Source organism: Apodemus sylvaticus, chromosome 9 (genome assembly GCF_947179515.1).
Source record: "Apodemus sylvaticus chromosome 9, mApoSyl1.1, whole genome shotgun sequence".
In the NCBI taxonomy this organism is placed as follows: domain Eukaryota; kingdom Metazoa; phylum Chordata; class Mammalia; order Rodentia; family Muridae; genus Apodemus; species Apodemus sylvaticus.
This window is the reverse complement of record NC_067480.1, coordinates 75,412,105-75,433,047: the sequence shown is the minus strand read 5'-3', so window position 1 is coordinate 75,433,047 and position 20,943 is coordinate 75,412,105. Positions and strand designations below refer to the sequence as shown.

Below are 20,943 nucleotides of genomic sequence, written 5' to 3'. Positions count from 1 at the left end.
TGACAGCTTAATTATATTTAAGACATCTCAACTAACCCAACTAACAAGAAGGAGCGATGCTTAAATTTTCTAAACCTAGAACCAAAGGAACCCTGAAGATCTGTTCCTCCTCTCCCTGACTCCCTTTGTCATTTCTATTAATCCCTGTACCTCACAGACAGAAGTGTCTGAAATTGATAGGAGAAATAAAAATGGCTTTAAATTATCTGTCTATCCTACAAGTCATGCTACTTTTGAGTAAAAAAAAAAAAAATGCTTTTTTTTTAAAGAATGTGTTTAAAAAATACAAATAAACTCTCCTTATTAATCCAGGACCAAACCATGGTAGGCAGAGTCATCTCCCTTGCAAACCTAAAAAAGGAATGCATGAGTCTTTCTGGTCAGATGCAATTGCAGCAGTCCCCTCTTGCACCTAGAAGAAACACCCTGTTCTGAGCCACAGTGAGGATAGTCATTTGCTAACATGAATGGAGACACGGAGCGTGCCCTCGACTCTGCCCATGCAGCTGGGCCTGCAGACTCCACTCCACAAACACAAAAATCAATGTAAAAACTGCATGTACAAGGCAAGGCCTGCGGTGCAGTTAATGTCCCCTTGGCTGGACACACACCTGAAGTCTCAAAGCTCTCGAGGGGTTTGCTGTGGAATAAAATTAGATTCCAACATCTGCCACTATTAAGGAAAAACTCCACTTCCATCTCCCAGATGAAAACACTGAAGCCGATGAACGGTAACGGAGTCTTGACACAGGAATGGTTATTACCCAAATCAACTAATTTTTTTAAAACAGTGAAATTAGCAAATCCTGCTCCCATAATAACTTGAATGTTATCAGACTAAACATTTGATAAAATTCCAATCTGACTCACATGGAAAAACTGCTGCTTATTTGAAATGGAAAATGTATTTGCTGGTAGCGATTCGCTCTATGTTCGAGGCCCATCATCTTTTGCCAGTTTGCATCAGCCTGCTTTTGTGAGCAAGCACAAGAGTAGCCCACCTTCCGCTTTCCCTTGCATATTTAGATATTTCTTTTAGAGTTAGAACAATCTCATTTCTATTATTCATCAAAAGGACAAGATGAGGTAGAACAGGCTAAGACAGACTCAACATGGGCAGGCTCCTTGTACAGAAAATACTCCATGCATCTGTCACTTGTGGCACATCCTTTACCTTTTAAAACGGAAGGTATTCTGATACATAAATACATGAGAAATAAATCACGGCTCTGCACGGAGAGAACTGAATCACTTACTGAGCACATTAGGACATGCAGTCCATTTATGAATAGTGCTCTGTAACTTAAAGGCTCATCTGTATATATTCTATCTTATACACACCCCACCTGGAGGGATGCTATTCCCCTCTGATGAGCTATACTTATGTGAAGTGTAAAGCACTGTCTTAGAAGTTACACATTTTTACCATGCGAAGGTCAGTTTGAAGACTTTTCATTAGCTTTTCTGTTTCCTTTAGGAGGCATGAAGACAGAACAAAGAAATTCATTGGCTACCTTGGTTGGTCAGATTTCTTGTTATGATACAGGCTCTGGGCTCACTCCCAGGTAATCCCTCTTGATAGTTGCATGTATTTTCACACAAAGGGCAGTATAACATCGACAATATAAGCAAGACAAAAACTACAGAAATGCTATAAGAAGTAAAATACATTAGCAACTGTGAATAGCTAGCTATTCAAGGGGATAAGAGGCACAAGTCCACTTGGCCTACAGCTTCTAATGGGCTCCTTGGAGTTTCTTCAGTCACTAATAGGGGAGAACAGAAGTTTGGGGTGTTCTTGGGATACAGAGAAATGGGAGATATTTAGAAGCTGCCCATCAACATTGTGGACATGTAGACCTGAGGCTCCACAAAGGTAAAAGTGACAATGTTTAAAAACTCTACGGAACACCAAACAGACCTGAAGTAGCCAACTGTTGCTTCCTGTATGGTTCCTAAATCAGTAACTCAACCCAAAGGTGAGAAGTCTCTGCTATCACTTAAGAGCCAGGCCAAGGTGGTTTAGGCTCTGGTCAGAAAGGTAATCGGAAGGATACAAGGACAGGTGACAGGCAGCTAAATGATCCGTCCTGAGAAGCTTTCGTATGAACTTTTGTTTGTTTTGTTTCCTGGCTGACCTGATTATAATAATAATGTATATCTAGCTCCTCCTTGTTGAAGATTTGGAGAAAGTGCCTAGCCCTTGCAGGAAGGCAGTCTATTATGTAATTGAACAGGCTGGGGTGAAGTAGGGCGGAGCAGGAGATATAGGACCAGAAGGAAAGGCAAAATAATATATATTTAAATAAGAGATCCTCATCATAATTAGACTAAGTAGTCAAAACAAGAATGTGCCGGGTTGGGGTGGGGGTGGGGGTAGAGTGAGAACAGGCCATTTCTCCTTAACTCCTAGTCTTGGCATGTAAATGAAGACATCTGAAGAAGCACACAGGTTTGAAGCGGTTCTAACATTCTATCATAATTAGAAACATTTCAAGAGCCCTGTAATTTCCAATCAAAATTACAGTAATTTCCGATATGCAAGCCATGATTCATGACAGACTTTTACATTCCATGAGAGATTACGGTGGCCCAATGTATGACACACTGAGTACGGCACTAACATAAACAATTCAGTTTAATGTTTAAACAGCACTTGATGTTTAGAATCTCACAATAAAAGAAACATATTATTGTAGAAATTATCACTTTGACAGTGATTGAAGGGTAGGCAGGCATGCGGCCTATAAAGCTATAATTTTTTACAGTCCACAGCTTGAGTTCATTTTTATATAACATTTCCAAGATATCCCTTAAGTATTCATCCGGCCTACAACTTAAACAGGAGCAACATGTTTCTGGAGTAAAGCTCGCATTAAGTACGGTTATTAATTCAGACAGAGGAAAATTTTTGGAAACGCCAAAAAGTATTGTGTTATAAATTTGTCATGCAGTAAGGACTCCGCGAACTGTGTATTTTATCCCACACTGACAATGGTTAGGGTGCTCTACAAAAGAGCATTTAGCGATTATGAAAATACAATTGTGTTACATTTCAAGTTATCCAAATCTTACCCAAGCCCTTGTGTGCCTCTAAGTCCCACCTCAGTGTAACCAAGTTCTTCTGTGGAAGAGAAGGGAATTTTGTACTCTGTCTTTAAGAAGTATTCATAGCTCTGGGGAAGGGCTAATAGACAGTCGTGAGCTTTTCTACCAGATGATTCTAGTGAACTGTTACCAACATATGAGAGTCATGCTGGCAATAAGCTGGATGAACTAGCCGCCATTTCTGAGCTGTATTGAAGAGGTCTTTGACTTCCAGTTTAACTCTGTGCAGTCATCAGAGTTGATCAGGTTTTCTGAATGTAATTCAAATTGCCATGTGTACAACTACAGAAAAACTGAAATCACTAATATGCAATGGGTATGTGATTTGTTTTAGTAAGTGTGTAATACTGTAGGTAGATTAGTTGCCAAAAAAAGTTGTATGGTGATTTTAGGATGAAAATTAAAGATCACCTGAGGACTGACAAAGCAACAGTAGATGGCTTCTATTAGATTATGTAACTATAAAACTCCCCACCTGACAGTCTACTTCTAAAAGCAACTATTAACTGACCCAGAGACAACCCAAGATACCCTTAGTCCAGGAGCTGAGGGACCAGGAAACCCAATGTCTATAAGCTATATCTCAACATTACTGCTCAAGAGAGTTCTCTAGATAGTCCTGGAGGTTGCACCCTCTCTGTGATGCCAACTCCCACTGAGCACAGATATGGTTTCCATGGCCCGTGCCACAGGCATCGCAGATGAACATTCTAAAGCCCGTCAGAGGCTCTTACCTGGCTTTTTGTGGCGGCAACCTTTGCAAACAGTGCTTGGGACACTTTAGCACGCTTCATTTCCTGCTGAATCTCGTCATAAATGGAGGCATTAATGTTCATAGTATTGTTCTCTGGCTTCCCATTCCTCTCCGTGGCAAGGGTAGCTGTTTTCACCTACAAAACATTTTGAGTGTGGCTGTCATTTTTCATTAGCCAAATTGATTCAGAGCCTCTCAGGCTCGGCATCCAAGCTGGGCAGTGTTGCTCCTTTTATGGTCAAGGTGACCAACAGTGCGGTCATTCAACATTAGTTACTGCCCTGAGATCAGATAGCTTAAGTTAAGGAAGTCACACTGTCACAGGTGATTGCATCTGTAATGTGACAGCAACTGCCAGATGACAACCAGGAAAAATAATGCCATAAAGTAAGTTTTCTGGAAAAGAGAGGAGCTTCAAGGACTTGAAAACACTAAACTAATTGTCTCACAATTATCTCCCATTTCAGCCCTAACAAAGGAAATTCACAATTAAAATCATAACGCACAGCACTGCATCTTCGCCGGGTGCCCGGTGCCTAATAGACAGTTACCTCACTGATAGCTGTTATATACTATGGCCTTTTTAATTTCAGACTTTTTTTTTAATGCCTTTCCCTCTTATGTTTCATTTCAAAATCTTCCATAATAAAGCCATTTATGGAACTGCATATTTAAATCTTCTATCCATCCATGAAACAGGTAGAAAGCCTTGCTCAATTATCATAAAGGCTGGTTACAGTACACACGATGTCCAAGCTGTTCTTCCTGATTATTTCATTGTTTCCTGGCATTCTGGCATACAACAACTTCCTTCTGACTTAGAGAACTAGACAATAAAACATTTCTTAAACTGTGATTGAGTTGAAATGTCTGTGAGTTACACAAAATATACCATCGGTGAATTCCACAAATTATTCAAAATGTATAATCACCCAAAAATTTGTGCCAAGCCTTTGATAATAGAGACCAGCAGGGATGGCTAAAGAAAAGTGTCCCTTACCAACAAAGATTAGAGGGTTGAAAACCAAATCACAACCTTAAAATTTGATACTAGTATTATTTTTAATTCCAATTTTCATTTTTAATCGTGCAATTATATGGAGCAATCTTGACTCTCTTCATATAAACTATAAGCTAAAGTTTGCCTAGGTTAACTGAAAAAAACTGCAGTTGAAATCTTAGTTCAGAGGCGGGACCATGCTTCTCATAGCAAGAGGAAAAGGGAGCTCCTTCTTAGGTCCTTTAGACACCAGCATTTCTCTAGCCACTAACCACCTTACAAAACACTTTCCATGAAAGTGAGCAGAGGCTGCCCCTCAAGAGGATTAAGTTCTGGAGAGTAAATGTAAGTCCCCTGTGAAATGTACCTTCTGGTGAATCCTTCTAACTTCTAACCTGGAGGTAAAGTCATTTTCCCTGACTTCTCTCCAGGAGACAGGTACCTAGCAAAACACATTCTACCCCAACTCCAGCAGCAGAAGGAAAAAACATCAAGTGTAAGATGGCTGACTGCAAGCTCTGAGGGGTAAGCAGTCACCTGGTCTCAGTGGCAGTGGCAAGAGAGCTCTCGGACCCTTTTCCAGCTCTGGGTGTATACAGCAAGGGGTACATTAAGACTGGAGGCCACTAGAAACCCACAGGGCTTTGAAGCCATAATCTGCTAAACAGCACTTTAGGAGCCAGAAGCGTTAACACATTACCATAAATTGCCAACAAAGTTGCTTTGGTGAGATTTGAAACTTTGCTCTGGGGTGGTCTTGCTCTGAGGCAGAGGGGTAGGTTTGATCACCCCCTGGGGTCCCTTCTAATACCTATTTTTCTCACTGCTTTAATGAAAGAGAAAAGCCATTTCAATTGCTTTGAAAATTGAATGTTATGGAAATGGGGGCCCCAAAGTCCAGCATACTGGAAGAAACAGTTTCTTGGTACAATCTGTGTAGCAACAGCTCTGGTTTTAAGAAAAGTTGGGATTTCGTCTGGTCTTAACAATTCTCATTCTTTTGTAAAAATTAAATTGGGGAGCTTAAGTTGCTGGGATTCTGTTTCTAAAAATTTCTTTAAGTTTTCTATAAAGCAGTTACAACTTGAAGCAAGAAGCAAGAATCCTAAATCACAAAAACCAAGGAGATAGTTGGTTCCTGGGGGAGGGGGGAGTGGAGATAAAAGGAGAAAAGAGGCATTAAAGGAAAAGCATGTGGAGAAAGACTTTAAAATATACAGCTGGTACCTGGCTGCATTGCTCAGTTTAAAAGTATTTAGCAAAGCTCCTCTTGCTGGACCAGATATGCATCTCTTCGCAGATAAGCCATTAGAATTCTAGAACCACATTTTTCCCCCTAAACACAAGCAATTGCTTAAGGGAAACCGACTTGGGCAGCTTTTCAAAAATATGAAAGCTGAATTTTTCCCCAGGTAAAAAATGGAAACAAAAATCTTTTCTCCTTCACTCTAAGTACTATTTTTGCTTAGTACAAAAAAAAAATATCTTCTTTAATCCTGGTTTAGCTTTTAATATTATATTATCCATTAAAATTCATAAAGCAGTTCATCCCAGGCAAAACAAACTACTCTTCACTCTCCACAAATAGCACAGGAGGTGAAATAAATGCAGTTGCAACTGGAATAGCTTTTATCAAGGTAGGGCAAACTACTCCATCATTACGGTGGCGCCAGGGAGGAGTTAGGGGACAGGCTGGGGTCTTCTTTTCATGGCACCAAAATTGTGCAGGAGAACACACATTTTATATGAATATTCTACTTTGGTTCTTCACCGAGTGCTAAATGCCTTGGACCCTATGTTTCGGCTTCTGAGCCTAACACCCCTTTGTTATGGGTGACGGACGTGCTTTACCTGAAGTAGAAGAAGCTGCCTACAAGCACGTGGCTTTGGCATACATGAAATTAAAGTTAATGCTCTTCAATTAATTTTGAGAACAGAGGCTGATATTTATTGGCTGGTTTGTGTGACCGCACATTAACTCCTGAACTACTCGATGGACTCTAGTTGTGCTATAACTAGGTGCTACAAAACTGGAAACATTGTTACAACTGGAACTACCTTGCCTCCTGCTCCAGACTGATCTCTAGACTTCAGTTTCCAGAAGTCTTTGTTTCTCTCAGAGACCAGGGAGTTATATGTTCTTCTGTGGGGTCTTGTTAGAAAAATTCTTAGTGATCAAGAAGTGGGCCTGCCTTGCATAAGCCCTTTGCTAAACTCACCCAATAAATTCGAAGTCTAAGAAGCTAATGGTTTTATAATTAACATGAAGTTTATTTTCTAAGGTATAACAATTCCTTCTTCTTAATAACTTTGTGGACCTATTTAGGGTTGATGAAAAATAGTTCTATGTAACAATGTCTTTAGCATCGCAGTTTGAACTTTTTAGACCTGACTCTGTCATAGGAACAATATTACTTTCAAAATCTAGATCTGAAATAGCCAAACTCTATAAAAGACAACTGTTAATGGGAAACATTCCATAAATACGTAAAAGTTAAGGTTTTCCAAGGAATCCACAACAAGTAACATTTTTCTCAAGTGCTAACTTAAGTCTGTGCTTGGAACTGAACCTGAGTTAAGACGAACCTGCAGTTCATCGAATCATGGAAGAATTTGTTACGGAAAGAGACTAACGCAGGGCCACATTAATAACAGTCCTTATATGGACTTGCGACATTTTCTAATACATTTCTAGGAAACATCACATCACACTTAGAAAGATGCTAAGGAATCCCAGGAAGAGACGCAGAAGACATAAAGTTTAAAAGAACTATAAAATTCACTTAAAAATCACAACTTGTGAAATAGTTCTAATAGAAGTTAAAATTGGGAAATTGATTCCAGAAGTCAACATGTATAAAAGTACACAAATAACAACACAAGAGAACACCTCAAGTAGAAGGCATTAGTTTAAGCCCATCTGTTCTGCAGGACAAATCATTAATGTTTTCATTAAGCAACTTTGTGCAGCACAGTCAGAAAACAAATCTGGAAGACAGACCAAGATATTTTCTTATGATGGAAGTTTTGAAGGTTTTCTTCATAATACCAAAAATAGCATTGTGCAAAGTCATTCCAAATGGATCATTTGTCAAATAGTTAATTTAGTGTATTCGGGCAATATTCTTGAACATTCCTCCTAGTCTAACACACAGATTCCCATTTTCTCTGACTTTCACCCTTTTCCTAAAAGCTGTGTTTTGAGACATCTCAAGGTAAAGGAAAAATGCAACTAATTTAATTAGGATTTGAAAACTTTAATTAAAAAACATCTCACTAGGGTTTTTCATTTTTCTCCTAGCAAACAGTTGATATAAGGAATCAATGAATTAATGTATGGGAAGGTGCTTTGAAAATTGTGAGCCATTATCAACTGCAAGGTATTTTTCCTTTTTAAACTACAGCGTGAGATTTATGAAAATATGCTTGTGACAATTAGGTTTAGGCCAATGCTTTCCACCCCAGGCTGAGGACAATGACTGTTCGTGGTTCCCTCTGCCCTGGGCACACGGCTGCATGGATCTGTCAGCACAAGCTTTGTTGGTTCTGCTACTGGGCTGTCGCCTAGTAAGGTACTTACTTATAGGACATCTTTCTGAAGACTCACTGTAAGTAAGTCTCATGGTAAAGATGACTTAAAAGCTAAGTTCCTCAACAGTTTATCTTTGGTCTAGGATACCCCAGGAACACCTCACAATTTTTCTATGTGTGAGCTACAACACGTTGCTGCTGAAGAGATTCCAGTCTCCCATGCTTAAAAGTGTCTTGGGTATCCCTGACACATCTGCCTTTCACTTCTGGTGCTTTTAGTTGTGTTTTTCATCAGAGAGAATCAGAGTTCAAGTCTAATCCCAAAATTCTTCTCAAAACAGGTTTCAAATTTATCTATTTTACAGGAAATGCATAGTGATTTTGCCAAGATTTGTCTCTGGTAATGTACAAAACTAAAGACAGTTTGGTAGGCTGGCTGCTTCTGTGGTGCTTCCCGCCCTTTCTCGCCAGTTTAGTCACCTGCAGTGAGCATGTGACCACTTCTCTTGGGGGGTTCCATTTTAACATCAGTTGCTGATTCCAAACAGTTCTAGCTCAGCAAGCTGAAGAGCAGGCTTTCCCCAACTTAATTCATTTTACACTGAGATAATAAAGCAAGAGTTTCTTACGATTTAATGTGCTCTTTAGAGGGTAGAATGTGACTGATCCGGCAGTGAGCACTGTCATGATATGGAGTAATGCAAATGAGTTCCCTGGGGAACAAATAAGACCCATAGGCATGCATATATCAATCACCTCTGGATGTGGTTAAACAGCCAACAAAACCATCCTAAGAGAAATCTGGAGCATCTCACGAAGGGCCTACAATGTCTACCCACGTTTTATGTGCACCATTGGCTGAACACCCCAACTACAAGCTTGGTTGGTCTTAATCCCCTTTGAGAACAAGCAAATACAGCAAAAGGTGTCTCAACCAAGAAACTTGTAACTTAGGATAAGGTCTTCTGGCTCACAAATTCTGACATACAGTGTCTTTATAAATACACACACAGGGCAGCTATATCTTAAGAATATATGAAAATTATTACTTAAGAACAACTTTGGCTAAGACAACCCTCAATGATTAAGGATCATACTTAGAAAACAAATAAAATCTCCCAAATCCTAGAAAATAAAACATGTATAGGCACTAAATTAAATAACTGGGCAGATTAAAAAGAGAACATGTTCCATGCTAAAATTCATATTGTTATTAGAAACAGAATTTAAACAACTCAGAACAAGAAAGAATAAGGCCAGGCTAATGGACCTGGGTATAGAAACACCTTCTGAATGGCAAATATAAAAAGTAAGGGTGTGGTAACCCTGAGTTTTCTATTTCTTTACATAATCACCTATACAAGTCAATATACAAGACATATACAGAGTTCCTAACTCTGCATTTAGGAAATCTCTTAGAGACAAGGTTACCAATCCAGTTCTGTAGCTATGTGTAGGCAGGCAGGCTGTGTATGAACACAGTGACCCTTTTCTCTTGTAGAACAGCCCTATCTTACCACAGTCTGCTCCTATAGACAGTAGGACAGATTGATTTTTATTAAAAATAGATTTTAGAAATGATTACCTTAGAATATTATGTCAACGGTTCAAGACCTTCAACAAATAGCTGAAGAGTATGTCTGTTCCTCATTTAAGAAGCTCCTGTGACAGCTTCATTACTTACCATTGAATGGGTTTTTCCTATACTTTTGTACTCAGAAATATATGGACTTTTTGTTTATTACTGATGAAATGAAATAATTATCAACACATGATTTGATTATGGCACTATATTACATGAATACTCTGATTTCTTGTTCTGTATTCAACTTTTTAAAGAACTTTAAAAGCTATTTTAGTTTTACAAGTCATACTTGCCAAAAACTAAATATGGAAGAAAATATATATTTCTTGATTTCTCATAGTAGTTATAAGGATACTTTTAAGATTTGATTTAAAACAATAATATAAAACAAAGTTACCTAGCAGGTAGATTCCTTTTTCCTTCTTAAAAAAAATAGAAAAATTTGAAGAAATAGAAAATGTGCCCATTTCTGGGAATATGGATAGAATTCTTTATCGGTCCCATTTAAAGTGCCTTCAAGGATTGTATTAAACTTAATTATGAAAGATTACAAATGAGATGATATGTAATTGGTACCAGCTGCAGTCCGTTTTGGAAAGCATAAATATAAATGAAATTACTTATTTATTTTTTATTTACTATTCCAATGGCAGTCTTCAAAATAGTGACATTAAGCAGGCCTTATTATTTCTGCTCTGCAGTGTCTAGGTTCCTCTGTCATAACAGCAGTGGAGGTACATATGCCACTTCTTCTGCCCTCAAGAACCTAAAGACTTTGGGCAACACAGTCAGTATTCTCTCCTCTATCTAATTAGGAGCGGACTGTTTTCCATCAGAATTAGTGACCTGGGATGAAATTCTCAAGCTAATCTACAGAAGTTTTAAACATCTGTATCTATTTATCCAATTTCTTGCTGAGAGTCATCATTACATTTTTTTTAGGGCAGAAGCAATAACTGTAAGGAAAAGGTGTCTGCACCTGGGGCGGGCGGCTGGGTGGTGTGCTCAGCAGTGGGGCAGGCCCCATGGCTGAGGCTGCATTCAAGCTCCTTTCCCTCTCATCCTGGTATATCCGGTCTCTCTCGGCTTCCGGCAACTGTAAGAAATTCTGCATAGCCCGAAGGTTTACCAGCAGAGACTGGGATGCAGTCTTGGGGTCCTCTTCCTTTCGGAGGATTTCAGAAAGCAATCCCTGTAGGGGAAGAAGGATACCGGGTGAGGTCGCTCCTTGATTCAGCCCGGGGTTGGGGGCGTTCTGGATATCCCCGGCCTCTGCCTCACCCTTTAGAAAGCGAGCAGTCAGAGGCTTAGTCTGTCTAGGAATATATTAGCTACAACTGAAGTATCGGAGAAAAGAGCCTCAATTGTATCCTTGATTTTATTAAGCATCTGTTTTACATATAGCAGAAACTGAACCGGCCTAATTGGTCTCATTCCTTTGAGTAGCTTAACTTGCCGTGAAATCTTTCACAGAGAGATGGTAGAGAGTAGTTAAGAATAAGTAAAATCCCTGTAGCACAACAGCACTGAACTGTGTAGTTCTCAAGCTTCCAGACAAAGGCACAGGGCGACCAACAGCTCAACATGTTAATGCACAAGGCCATTTCTGGAGGGATGAGCAAAGTGTTTGTGGAAGACACCAGAAACAAGCTGTAGCACAGTGAAGACCACTAAAACTTTGGTTTGTACAGATGATATTTTGTTATTCCTTAATCTTCAATTTACAAGGCGTCACAGATAGCTATTTGAATTTGCTGTTTAAAGGAAATGGACAACCATACGCAACTGTAAAACTTACTATGCTATACCGCTAGGTAACAGGTAGAAAACTTCACACTTCAGAAACCACAGATCACACCTGAAACACTTAACTACTCTTCCACACTGGAAAAATCCATCCCAGAATTTGACATATTGAAAAGAGTGTCATCAAATCTCTCAGAAATTAAAAATCACTATTAGCAACAGCAGAAACTTACAAACTTCTAGAAACTTCTCTTAAGGTGTTTTTCCTCCCTCAACAACTCAGTATTAAAATACTTTTGTTTTTCTTTGGGGGGAGATTTATTTTTTAAATGGGTGATTTCCTCCTAATGTATCTGAAGGGTAGTATAAAGTCCAAGAACAGCAAAAGCTGCACTGGCTACTTGATAAGACTTAGAAGCTATCTTCAATCTGTAGCCTGCTTCCTTTACTTGGACAAATTATCATGGTAGAGTTATATCAGTTATAGTTAGCACAGTAGAATTACATCCAGATTTTTGCATAATTTGAAATCCACCTCTACCCAAACCCTAAAGAAACAGTCAAAAGTATATATTTGAGTGAGAGAACGCAAAATAGACTCCCCAAAGTTTTAACTCTTGGAGATCATTTCAATTTTTCATCAGTGTGTAATGTTGCCTGATACAGTACTTATTACACATAAGAGAACACTGTCCCTTTAAAATACATCATTTGATTTATAAGCTGATTCTTAAGGAGGGAAGAAATGTCCACCAAGCTCTGGGTAACTGAGTTAGTCACAAATAAATCTCTCAGTTGGTCTATTGCAACCAAAGCCTGGATTTATGTCTGGACTTTCATAAGAAATGTTACTTAAGAATTGAGGCACTTGTCCTTCTGGCCATGATACTAACTAGTAACTGCAACTGTGTCTACTAAGAACAAAATATCCTGTCAATTGACCTCATATTCAAACAGCAGTCAATCATCAGGCTCTTTAACCTGCAGTAGGCCAACTAATTAAGACTATTTCTGATGTGTCTTATGAAAATAAACAGACACATCACACACAAAGTCTATGCCACTGCTCCCACAAGATGTTATATACTTAAAAAACAAACAAACAAAAACTACTTGAAAACAAGGCATGGTACCATGACTGTAGTTCTAGCACCAAGAAGACTGAAACAGTAAGATCATGCTTTTGAGGCCAGCCAGACTACACAGTAAGACTTAGTCTCAAAAACATACATACATACATGCATGCATGCATGCGTACATACATGAACAGACAAAACATGGCTGGTAAAGCAACATATAGCCATTGCATGGGAATGCATATAATATATATAAAATGTCACAAAATCCTCATGGATAACAGTATAATTGACTGTCATTTTAACTCAATGCCTTATGCTTCAGTTGTTGGTAAGTACTAGAATAATTATGTGTATATAGACTACAGAGATGAAAAGGGGGAGCATTAGAACACATTCAAATGGTCATTACGAGCTAGGACTAATGTTACTAAAGAACCAAGGCCACAGACTCTCTCAGCCGAGGCTCAGTGGCTTTGCTCTATGAAATGTCAATCTGCATGATGCTATGAACTAGTCAGTAAATTAAAACAAACAAACAAACTAACAAATCAGGGCAAAAGATACCCTGTAAATATTTAGGGATTTTTGCACATCAGAGCACTTGAAATTAGACATCTAACAATCTCAAAATGACCAAGTAATATTGTACATATCTCTATTAAGAATGTTCCATAGCAGAGGTATAGTGAGAAAGTCAAACCCGTGGGGGAAAAACCCACAGAAACACTCTCTTTCAAGTCTTGAAATCAATCAGGGGTGTGGCTCAGCCAGAAGACGTCATCACTTGGGTGAGAATCTGAAGTTGGCACGGGATCGCTGCTTTGCAGGACCCCTTCCCACAAACGTGATCACCCCGTTTGAGGGAAGGCAGGTTTCCTGCCTGGGGTGTGCTAGTTCCCCAACAGCGTTCCAAACTCCAGACATTCAAGGCGCTCCAAAGCAGCCAGTGTAGACAATCTACTGTGTTTCAGAAACTTTTTTTTTCCCTTTTTGGCCCAGAGCTTTCAATGAGGGGAGTGCCCCCTGGTGGAAATGCCTGAAAACATTGTTAGAAACCATATGATTACTGTTAATTTTTAAAAATTACTTAAAAGGAATGTATAATAATCTGGATGCAAATGACTGCTGTTAGGATTCAGACACTAGAGTGAATGTATTGGTCCTGTTCCGGTTGTAGTTTGAATGGCTGATGAATTCAGTGTCTATGTGGTCCCTTTCCCCAGTTTATATAGGTCAAATATAGTAATACAGTCTTGCCAGGTAAGGTTAAGGTCATTAATATTAATTTCTTATGACTGACTGATCCAGACATCATTACTAAAAATCCAGCATACAAAAGAAACAGCACGTAAAGGCCCCATACCCTGTCACATTACAGTAGCAGCTGAGGTACCAAATTAAAGTACAGTCAATCTGTGTCCCATAGGTGCTGAACTAAATTAAGTAAAATCAGTAATCTTATTTCTAAAAAAGAAGTTAAAAAAAAAAAAGGATGTGTATTTTGTGAAAGGGGTTCCCAACACGTCACAAATATTATTCTCACTAGAAATAAGAATCTGGTGATCATTGGGAAGTCAGATCATACAAATAATTAGATGTATGTTGTATGTCTGAAAATATAAAATTAATCTCCCTTAGTGGCTAAGGGAGAGCCCTGATTTTTTCAATTAAAGAATACATTTACTGATGAATTCTTAAACCTCTCTTTTTTTGCATTCCGACAAAGAGTTACTCAAGTTATCACAAGTAAAATTCATTAGAGATTGCAAAAGAAAGAAAACCTCCAATAAATATTATCAGTACTTCCAAAAGCTCATTATAAATTCTTGAAAACAGCAGATAAGTTAAAGGGACGCCAATCTGAACAGCAAGCCAGTCTGGCCTCCAGTTTGTCTCCTCTTTGAACATAATCACTGATTAAAATAGATTTTATCAGCTCTGTGGAACTTCAAAGCTCTCAGAAACAAAACGAACAAACAAACAAAAAAAAAGGTTTGAGGAAACCTCCATCCTAGAGAGAAAGACAGAATATTCTTCAGGCTGCCGCCTGTTTGGGGAGTTCTTGATCACGTGTACAGGTGAAAGACTATTTTCAAACTCCACCTGCTCATGGCCTCACACCAAGCAAGTTGTAAGTAGATGCATTCCTCTCTGTCCCTGGGTAGGCTCCTCAAGAGCTGTCACACCAGACAATGGTACCTTTTTACTTTTTATTCAACATTGATAAGGACAGTGGACCTTTCTTAAATTACACTGAAAAATGATAGGAAGACGGTAGTGATTTCTGTTACACTTAAGCAGGTGAATTTCTCTCCACCACATAATTCACAGAACTCAAATTCAATAAACCATTACTTGATGGTCCATTACTGTTATCAGTTTTGAATAATCCATCTTAATTCTTTATTTTACTGGAAAATAAAGTGTGCCAAAGACAGACTGAAGAGGAAAGAAGTGGGGAAGCCACTACGCAGGATCAGAGTTAATCTCTGGGTTTTGTTTAAGTTTTTAAAGAAATACAACATTTTCTCATTTCACAGGCTTTCAGTGACAGTATCAGGGAGAGGTGAACTTCAAAGTGTTAAGTGGTGAAGCACAGGCGTTCACTTCTGGCCATAGATTTCCATTATAAAGGTATCACGTAGACAGAACTGAATGGATGGCATATGCTAAGAGCTACTGTCTTCAGCAGCAATTAAATAACATATGCCTATCATTCAGAAAGGGAGAATTCCTTTAAACAAGTCATTATATAAATTTCACCTTAACTTTCCAGAAATGGTAGGCTTTCTATTCAACACCATCCGTGACAGTCTTGAGAGCATTATGGTTTAATCTGAGAAGCCCTATTCAGATGACGGAGAGAGGCTCAAGAGCAAAAACAGGAAATCCAGGATTTTTATAGTTGTCAATGACTAAAATAACTCTCAATTCCTAACGATGCTACCTACTACACCAATGTTTACCACACGCTGTACTGGGTATAGGGCCTCTCCCCACCCGAATCAGAACGTTGCCTTTTCCGCACAGGTTTTACAGTAACTAACGTCGGAAGCAGGCCGGGTTGGAAGTGAGCTGCAGTGCACGCACACCGACTTGAGATGTGCCGTCCAACTGCAGAGCTCTCGCTACATATGCATCAGCATGTGTATTTTCGTACTGCACGCTCACACCCTACTCTCACTCTGCACCTGCTTTTATTGAAATGCATACACTCTGAAATAAACACACTACATACATTCATATGAATGTATAATCACTGAACTAAATGCAGCTGCGTGTGGGCGCGCGTACGTGTGATTTTTTTTTAAGTATGACCACTGAAAGATACATACATGCTTGTGTGTGCAAAAGCTGGCTCTCAATAAATATTTAAATATCTACAGGAAACAATTCATATTAAAAAAAAATAATCCAAACAAGGCTCTTTTCACTGAAAAATACCAATCACCGATACATAAAGGTTTAAAATTAAACCTGCTTATCAATAAGCTCAGGGCTCCAAATAATTCTGGTTATTTTTTTTTCCAAAATTGGCCATTTAAAATGTGGCATTTGGATGAAGTTATACCATGTTGTCAATGCTCAGAAGAATGAACTCACTGAACTTCATATAAACCACAGAGAGCCACATTTTTAAAGGTGCTAATTCATATGAAAGGAGAATTCACCACTTACTTTAATAAACGCTACACAGCACCACAAATGTTCTTCGAACCAAAGAGAGCATTTCGGAGCTAGAGCTAGAAACTGTGCTGACCCCACCCCTACATTCTAGACATACACAGGCCATACCCTTTGTGCTTTAGTATACAACTATTTGCTCAACGGTGCAAGGGCTTATCAGTAAATCTATAATCTGTGTCTGTGTCAAGGCTGTCTTTGTCAGAAGGCTTTTAATTGAATTCAACAAACATTAGCTGACTTTTATGTAGAGTCCCAGTTTGGGGCCCAGTACTAAGCATTACTAGTAATTACTGTATTTACAAAATAAAGAACACTACAGCAAATCAGAATTTCTAGACAGTGACTTTTGATTCACTGTTTTTTTTTTTTTAAATTATTGCCCCCCAAGGGAATTAAAGGGTCATATTAAATTTACTAGCTAATAATAAATACAGTTTTAAAGCTGTAAAAACATGGATCTTGATAGAAATGAGTTTTAACCTAAGCCATAACTGGGTGTAAAAGCCATCCTTCTAAATTAGAACAATGAGGAACAGAAAAGCAGCTGATGGGACGTGGAAGAAGGACTGGGAAGGCTGCACCAGGCCTACGGAACCTAAAGCTAGTCAGGGCCAGCCACGGAGAGCCACAGCTGGAGCTCACCAGGCTCAGGAGCTCTGCTAACAATGAATTAATACTACATTGTTTTTGTACCAAAAATTATTCTTAGAATTGTGTAATAATCAAAATAACTTTAGAGATGAAAATGAGTTAGGCAAAGAACAAACAAAAGAAAGAAAAGAAAAACAAGAAACTGAAAAGACATTATGTCCTCAGAGTTAAATGTTCTTATTGTCCTGGGCCTTGGCTAAAAAAAAATACCACCTATATTATATTAGCATCTAAATATATAAAAAAATTATAAACTCTAAAGATAAAAGATACTACCCTTGCAGAGATTATGTCTCACAGGAATTTGCCCCAGGAGAGAAAAGGTGTAAACAAAGAGGGGCATTTGTAAGCCTCTAGGAGAAATCGAAATTGAATATTCAACCTCATGTCTACAAAGCCAGCCAGCCAACCAAGCCCTAGGTCTGCTGGATAGACAGGAGTAGAGTACCACTAAGCCATACCCGTCCCTCCACTGTCCAGTGTGGAGAGGTCTACAGTGTGATAAGAGATTTTATGGCTCTCAAATATTTACTACATGGATTTAAAAAAAGGAAGGAAAGAAGAAAGGAAGAAAGAAGGAAGAAAAGAAAGAAAAAACTCCCAAGACTCTGGAAAAAGAGGGCACAAGAAGGAGAAGATGTTGGGAGTGTGGTCAATTCATGCAACATGCAGTGAGAAACCACACTTCGTACAATGCATAGAACTACTACAAAAATGGGGGGAAGCAAAGGAGTGAGATATGGAAGAACATGGTTAAATCATGGATGAAGAAAGACAAGCCAAGAATGGCTGCAGAGAATTAAGTGACAGAAATCACTAGTAAGCTGTATAGTTAAAAAAAATAAGGTTGGAGAATGTTAACAGAACACATTAATGTATTTAAGTCGATGTGAACAGAAACATGGAAAAGGACACCAGGCTCGATACCTCTTCACCATCTCTAATGGCCTACTGTTCTACGGGTGAGGATGGACAACGCTGGTAGTTTGCCCCTGAAAGGGAAGTAGCATAGGGGAAGAACAGACTGGATGTCGGCACCACAGCAACAGGCAACATGTCCCATGTTAAGGGAAGTTAAGCCAGGGTGTCAGAACGAACACCAGCATGGACAGGGCTCGGGAAAGAAGAGAGGGAAAAGGGAACCAGAACAAGGAACAAAACTGACCTGAGTTCGGTTAAAAGCCACACGTGCAAACACTGCCTGTGAGATGCCGGCTCTCTTCAGTTCATCCCGCACCCACTGGTAGATTTCGGAAGAGACCTCCGTGTTGGTGGACACTTGCTGCTCCAAAGGCTTATTCATAGACCTACTGACGGGGGGAGGGTGGTTCAAGTACTGTTGGTTTAAGGACTGCTGGGCTAAGAGTCTGTTCACTGCATACTGCTGGTTCAGCAACTGGGCCATCACCAGCTGTTGGTTGACCAGCTGAGGACTGATAGGTGTGGACACAAGCCCAGGGTGCAGGTTCGGAAGAGGGGTCCGCACAGAGGGCTGGCTGCCATGGGAAAGCTGGGCAGGGGACGGCGGCTGCTCAGCTGTGGTTCCAGGGACAGGCTGCTGGCCGAAATTGACGTGGTTGGCGCCTTGCTGGGATAGTTCAGACAGACTATCCATTTCAACTAAAGTAGACAAAAAGGAGAATCAAGTTCAGACAGCAATGAAGAAAATTCCTGATCATTTCTAATTTAAGAAACTATAAAGATGATGGCGGGCAAAAGGCACTCAGAAGGGTAAGATGCCAAGGTCTAATGTCTCACTTACTGTAAGGCCATGGCTGGTTTTCTCAACAGACAATTGCACATGCTCTGAGTGCAGGACAACATTCCAGCTCTTGTTTCGAAATGTGGCTTAAGAGTTAAGGCAGCGGCTCTCAACCTGTGGGTTGAGACTCCATCCCGCAAATCTCTATCTCCAAAAATATTTACATTGGAATTCCTAACAGTAGCAAACTTGCAGTTATAAAGTAGCAACAGGAATAACTTTATGGATGGGAGTCACCACAACCTGAGGAACTGTATTAAAGGGTTACAGCATTAGGAAGGTTGAGAACCACTGATTTAAGGCATAAAATCTACTGTCTACACATTTTTTTTTTAAATGTTTGCTTTAGGGTCAAACTATTACAGGTTTTCTGTTATAAGCAAGAGAAGGCTCAAAAGCAATGGCTGCCTCTTTTAAGATGGCCTCACATGTACTGTTTTGCTAAACAGTAACAAGAAACCGTGAGCTAAATTAAAAGCAAATAAGCTACGATTATAAAACAACCCGGTGAGAAAATTACAAATACTTCCTTATTATCTTAACTCTAGCAATCCAGGCAAAAGAGGGAGGCAGACTATCTGATAGGGTGGAATGAGATGGGCGTGAGAGCTGGCTGTCATATGTGCTTGGCATCATAGGTGGCCTGTTCATTCAAGGCAATCGCAGCCGCTAAGGATATCAGCAAATACTTGTAGGGATAAAGTGAGCACACACTAGAGTAGAGCACGCCAGCACACCCAGTGTGGCTGGAGCTCAAGTGCTTTTAATAGAAGCTGTGGTTCTCGGCAGATGCGAAGGAAGGGGCAGAGAGCTGTTCTGGTACAATGGTGGCACTGTCACGATTCTGCAATGTATTTCCACCTATCTGGGATGAGTGCTTCTCCCCTGGCTAGAGCACTTGTGTGGATTGGCTGAGAGTCAGCTCTCAGTGTGTCAAATGCTTTTGCTGCTACACAGAAGAGACTAGAGGGAGGCTGAGACCAGAGTGTAATATAAATAGGTAAGCCTTTCCAAACGTCCACACGTTCCATGGGTAGGTTCTATTTGGATTTTAATCATCATCTCTCTTTTCGTTAAAGATGCAGGTTTTATAATCAGAGGAACTGGTCATATTGCTATCCTCAATGATACATGCAAAATATAACTAAGGATAGGAAGAAACCTTCAGTTTCTACCAGTGATATCAGCCCAAGTGGGCCATCCACATGGAACAGTAATTCAAGCAATTATTCCAAAAATTGATGTATTGTCTTCATTACGGCCCTAAGCTATAAAAGGCAAAGAATCCGTTTTGGTAGATGGATGGCTTTTCTTCAAATATTAAAAGCTAAAAACATGCTCAAAATTCTTATCTCTAAGTCTTCAGGAAAAGTTATTATTGTTGTTACTATTAAATGAATGTAATGGCAATAAACAAAGATTTACAGTAGGGCATAACACTGTGTATTAGACACCCCATTCCTGTTTAATTTTAAGATGTATTATCTAGAAGGGACAGTGTATGAAAGAGGAAGGTACATTAACCCTAACCATAGTGTTCGCTCCCTGAGCACTAACAGATCCACAACAGAGAAAATGCCAGACCCCAAATGCTCCTCCACAGCATGCAACCGTGACCTGTCTGTCATCTTATACCTCAGCTCCTCTTGATGTATGGCCTGCGTAACAAATGTTGACCTAATGCAGTATGTTCAAGAGAGGGCGTTGGCTAGAACTGGACGTTCCGAAATGAAAGCATTGGTTCTATTCCAGATAGGAAGGCAAGCGCCTGCCTATTGGGGTCTTGAGCCATAAAAACCACTCCAGCTCAATGGTGAAAACCAAACTGTCTTTAGCAAGTCAAATGCAGTTAAATATTGTTTGAAAGCTGGTGTGAAAACAGGCTCTTTCTCTCTTTTGCAAACAAAAGCAAAAATCCTTAAGCATGATTATCTCTGTGAGAAATCACAGCCGATATTAGTTATTCAAGGCCTGGTTAGGTCTTCACTGAGATGTTACAAAATGACAGCTCTCCTCACGCCTCGATTTCCTGCATGTCTG

At 39.5% G+C, this 20,943-nt stretch overlaps 1 protein-coding gene across 8 annotated transcripts in view; it reads right to left on the bottom strand.

Moving 5' to 3' along the window:
- Satb1 (SATB homeobox 1) overlaps positions 1 to 20,943 on the bottom strand; it is a 95,582-nt gene that overhangs the window by 27,415 nt on the left and 47,224 nt on the right. For all 8 annotated transcript variants that reach the window (XM_052191799.1, XM_052191798.1, XM_052191795.1 and 5 more), the window contains 3 exons: positions 18,307 to 18,761; positions 10,958 to 11,170; positions 3,843 to 3,998 (listed from right to left, as the gene is read on the bottom strand). In XM_052191799.1, the coding sequence (XP_052047759.1) occupies positions 3,843 to 3,998; positions 10,958 to 11,170; positions 18,307 to 18,761 (824 nt within the window). The remainder of the gene's footprint in view (positions 1 to 3,842; positions 3,999 to 10,957; positions 11,171 to 18,306; positions 18,762 to 20,943) is intronic.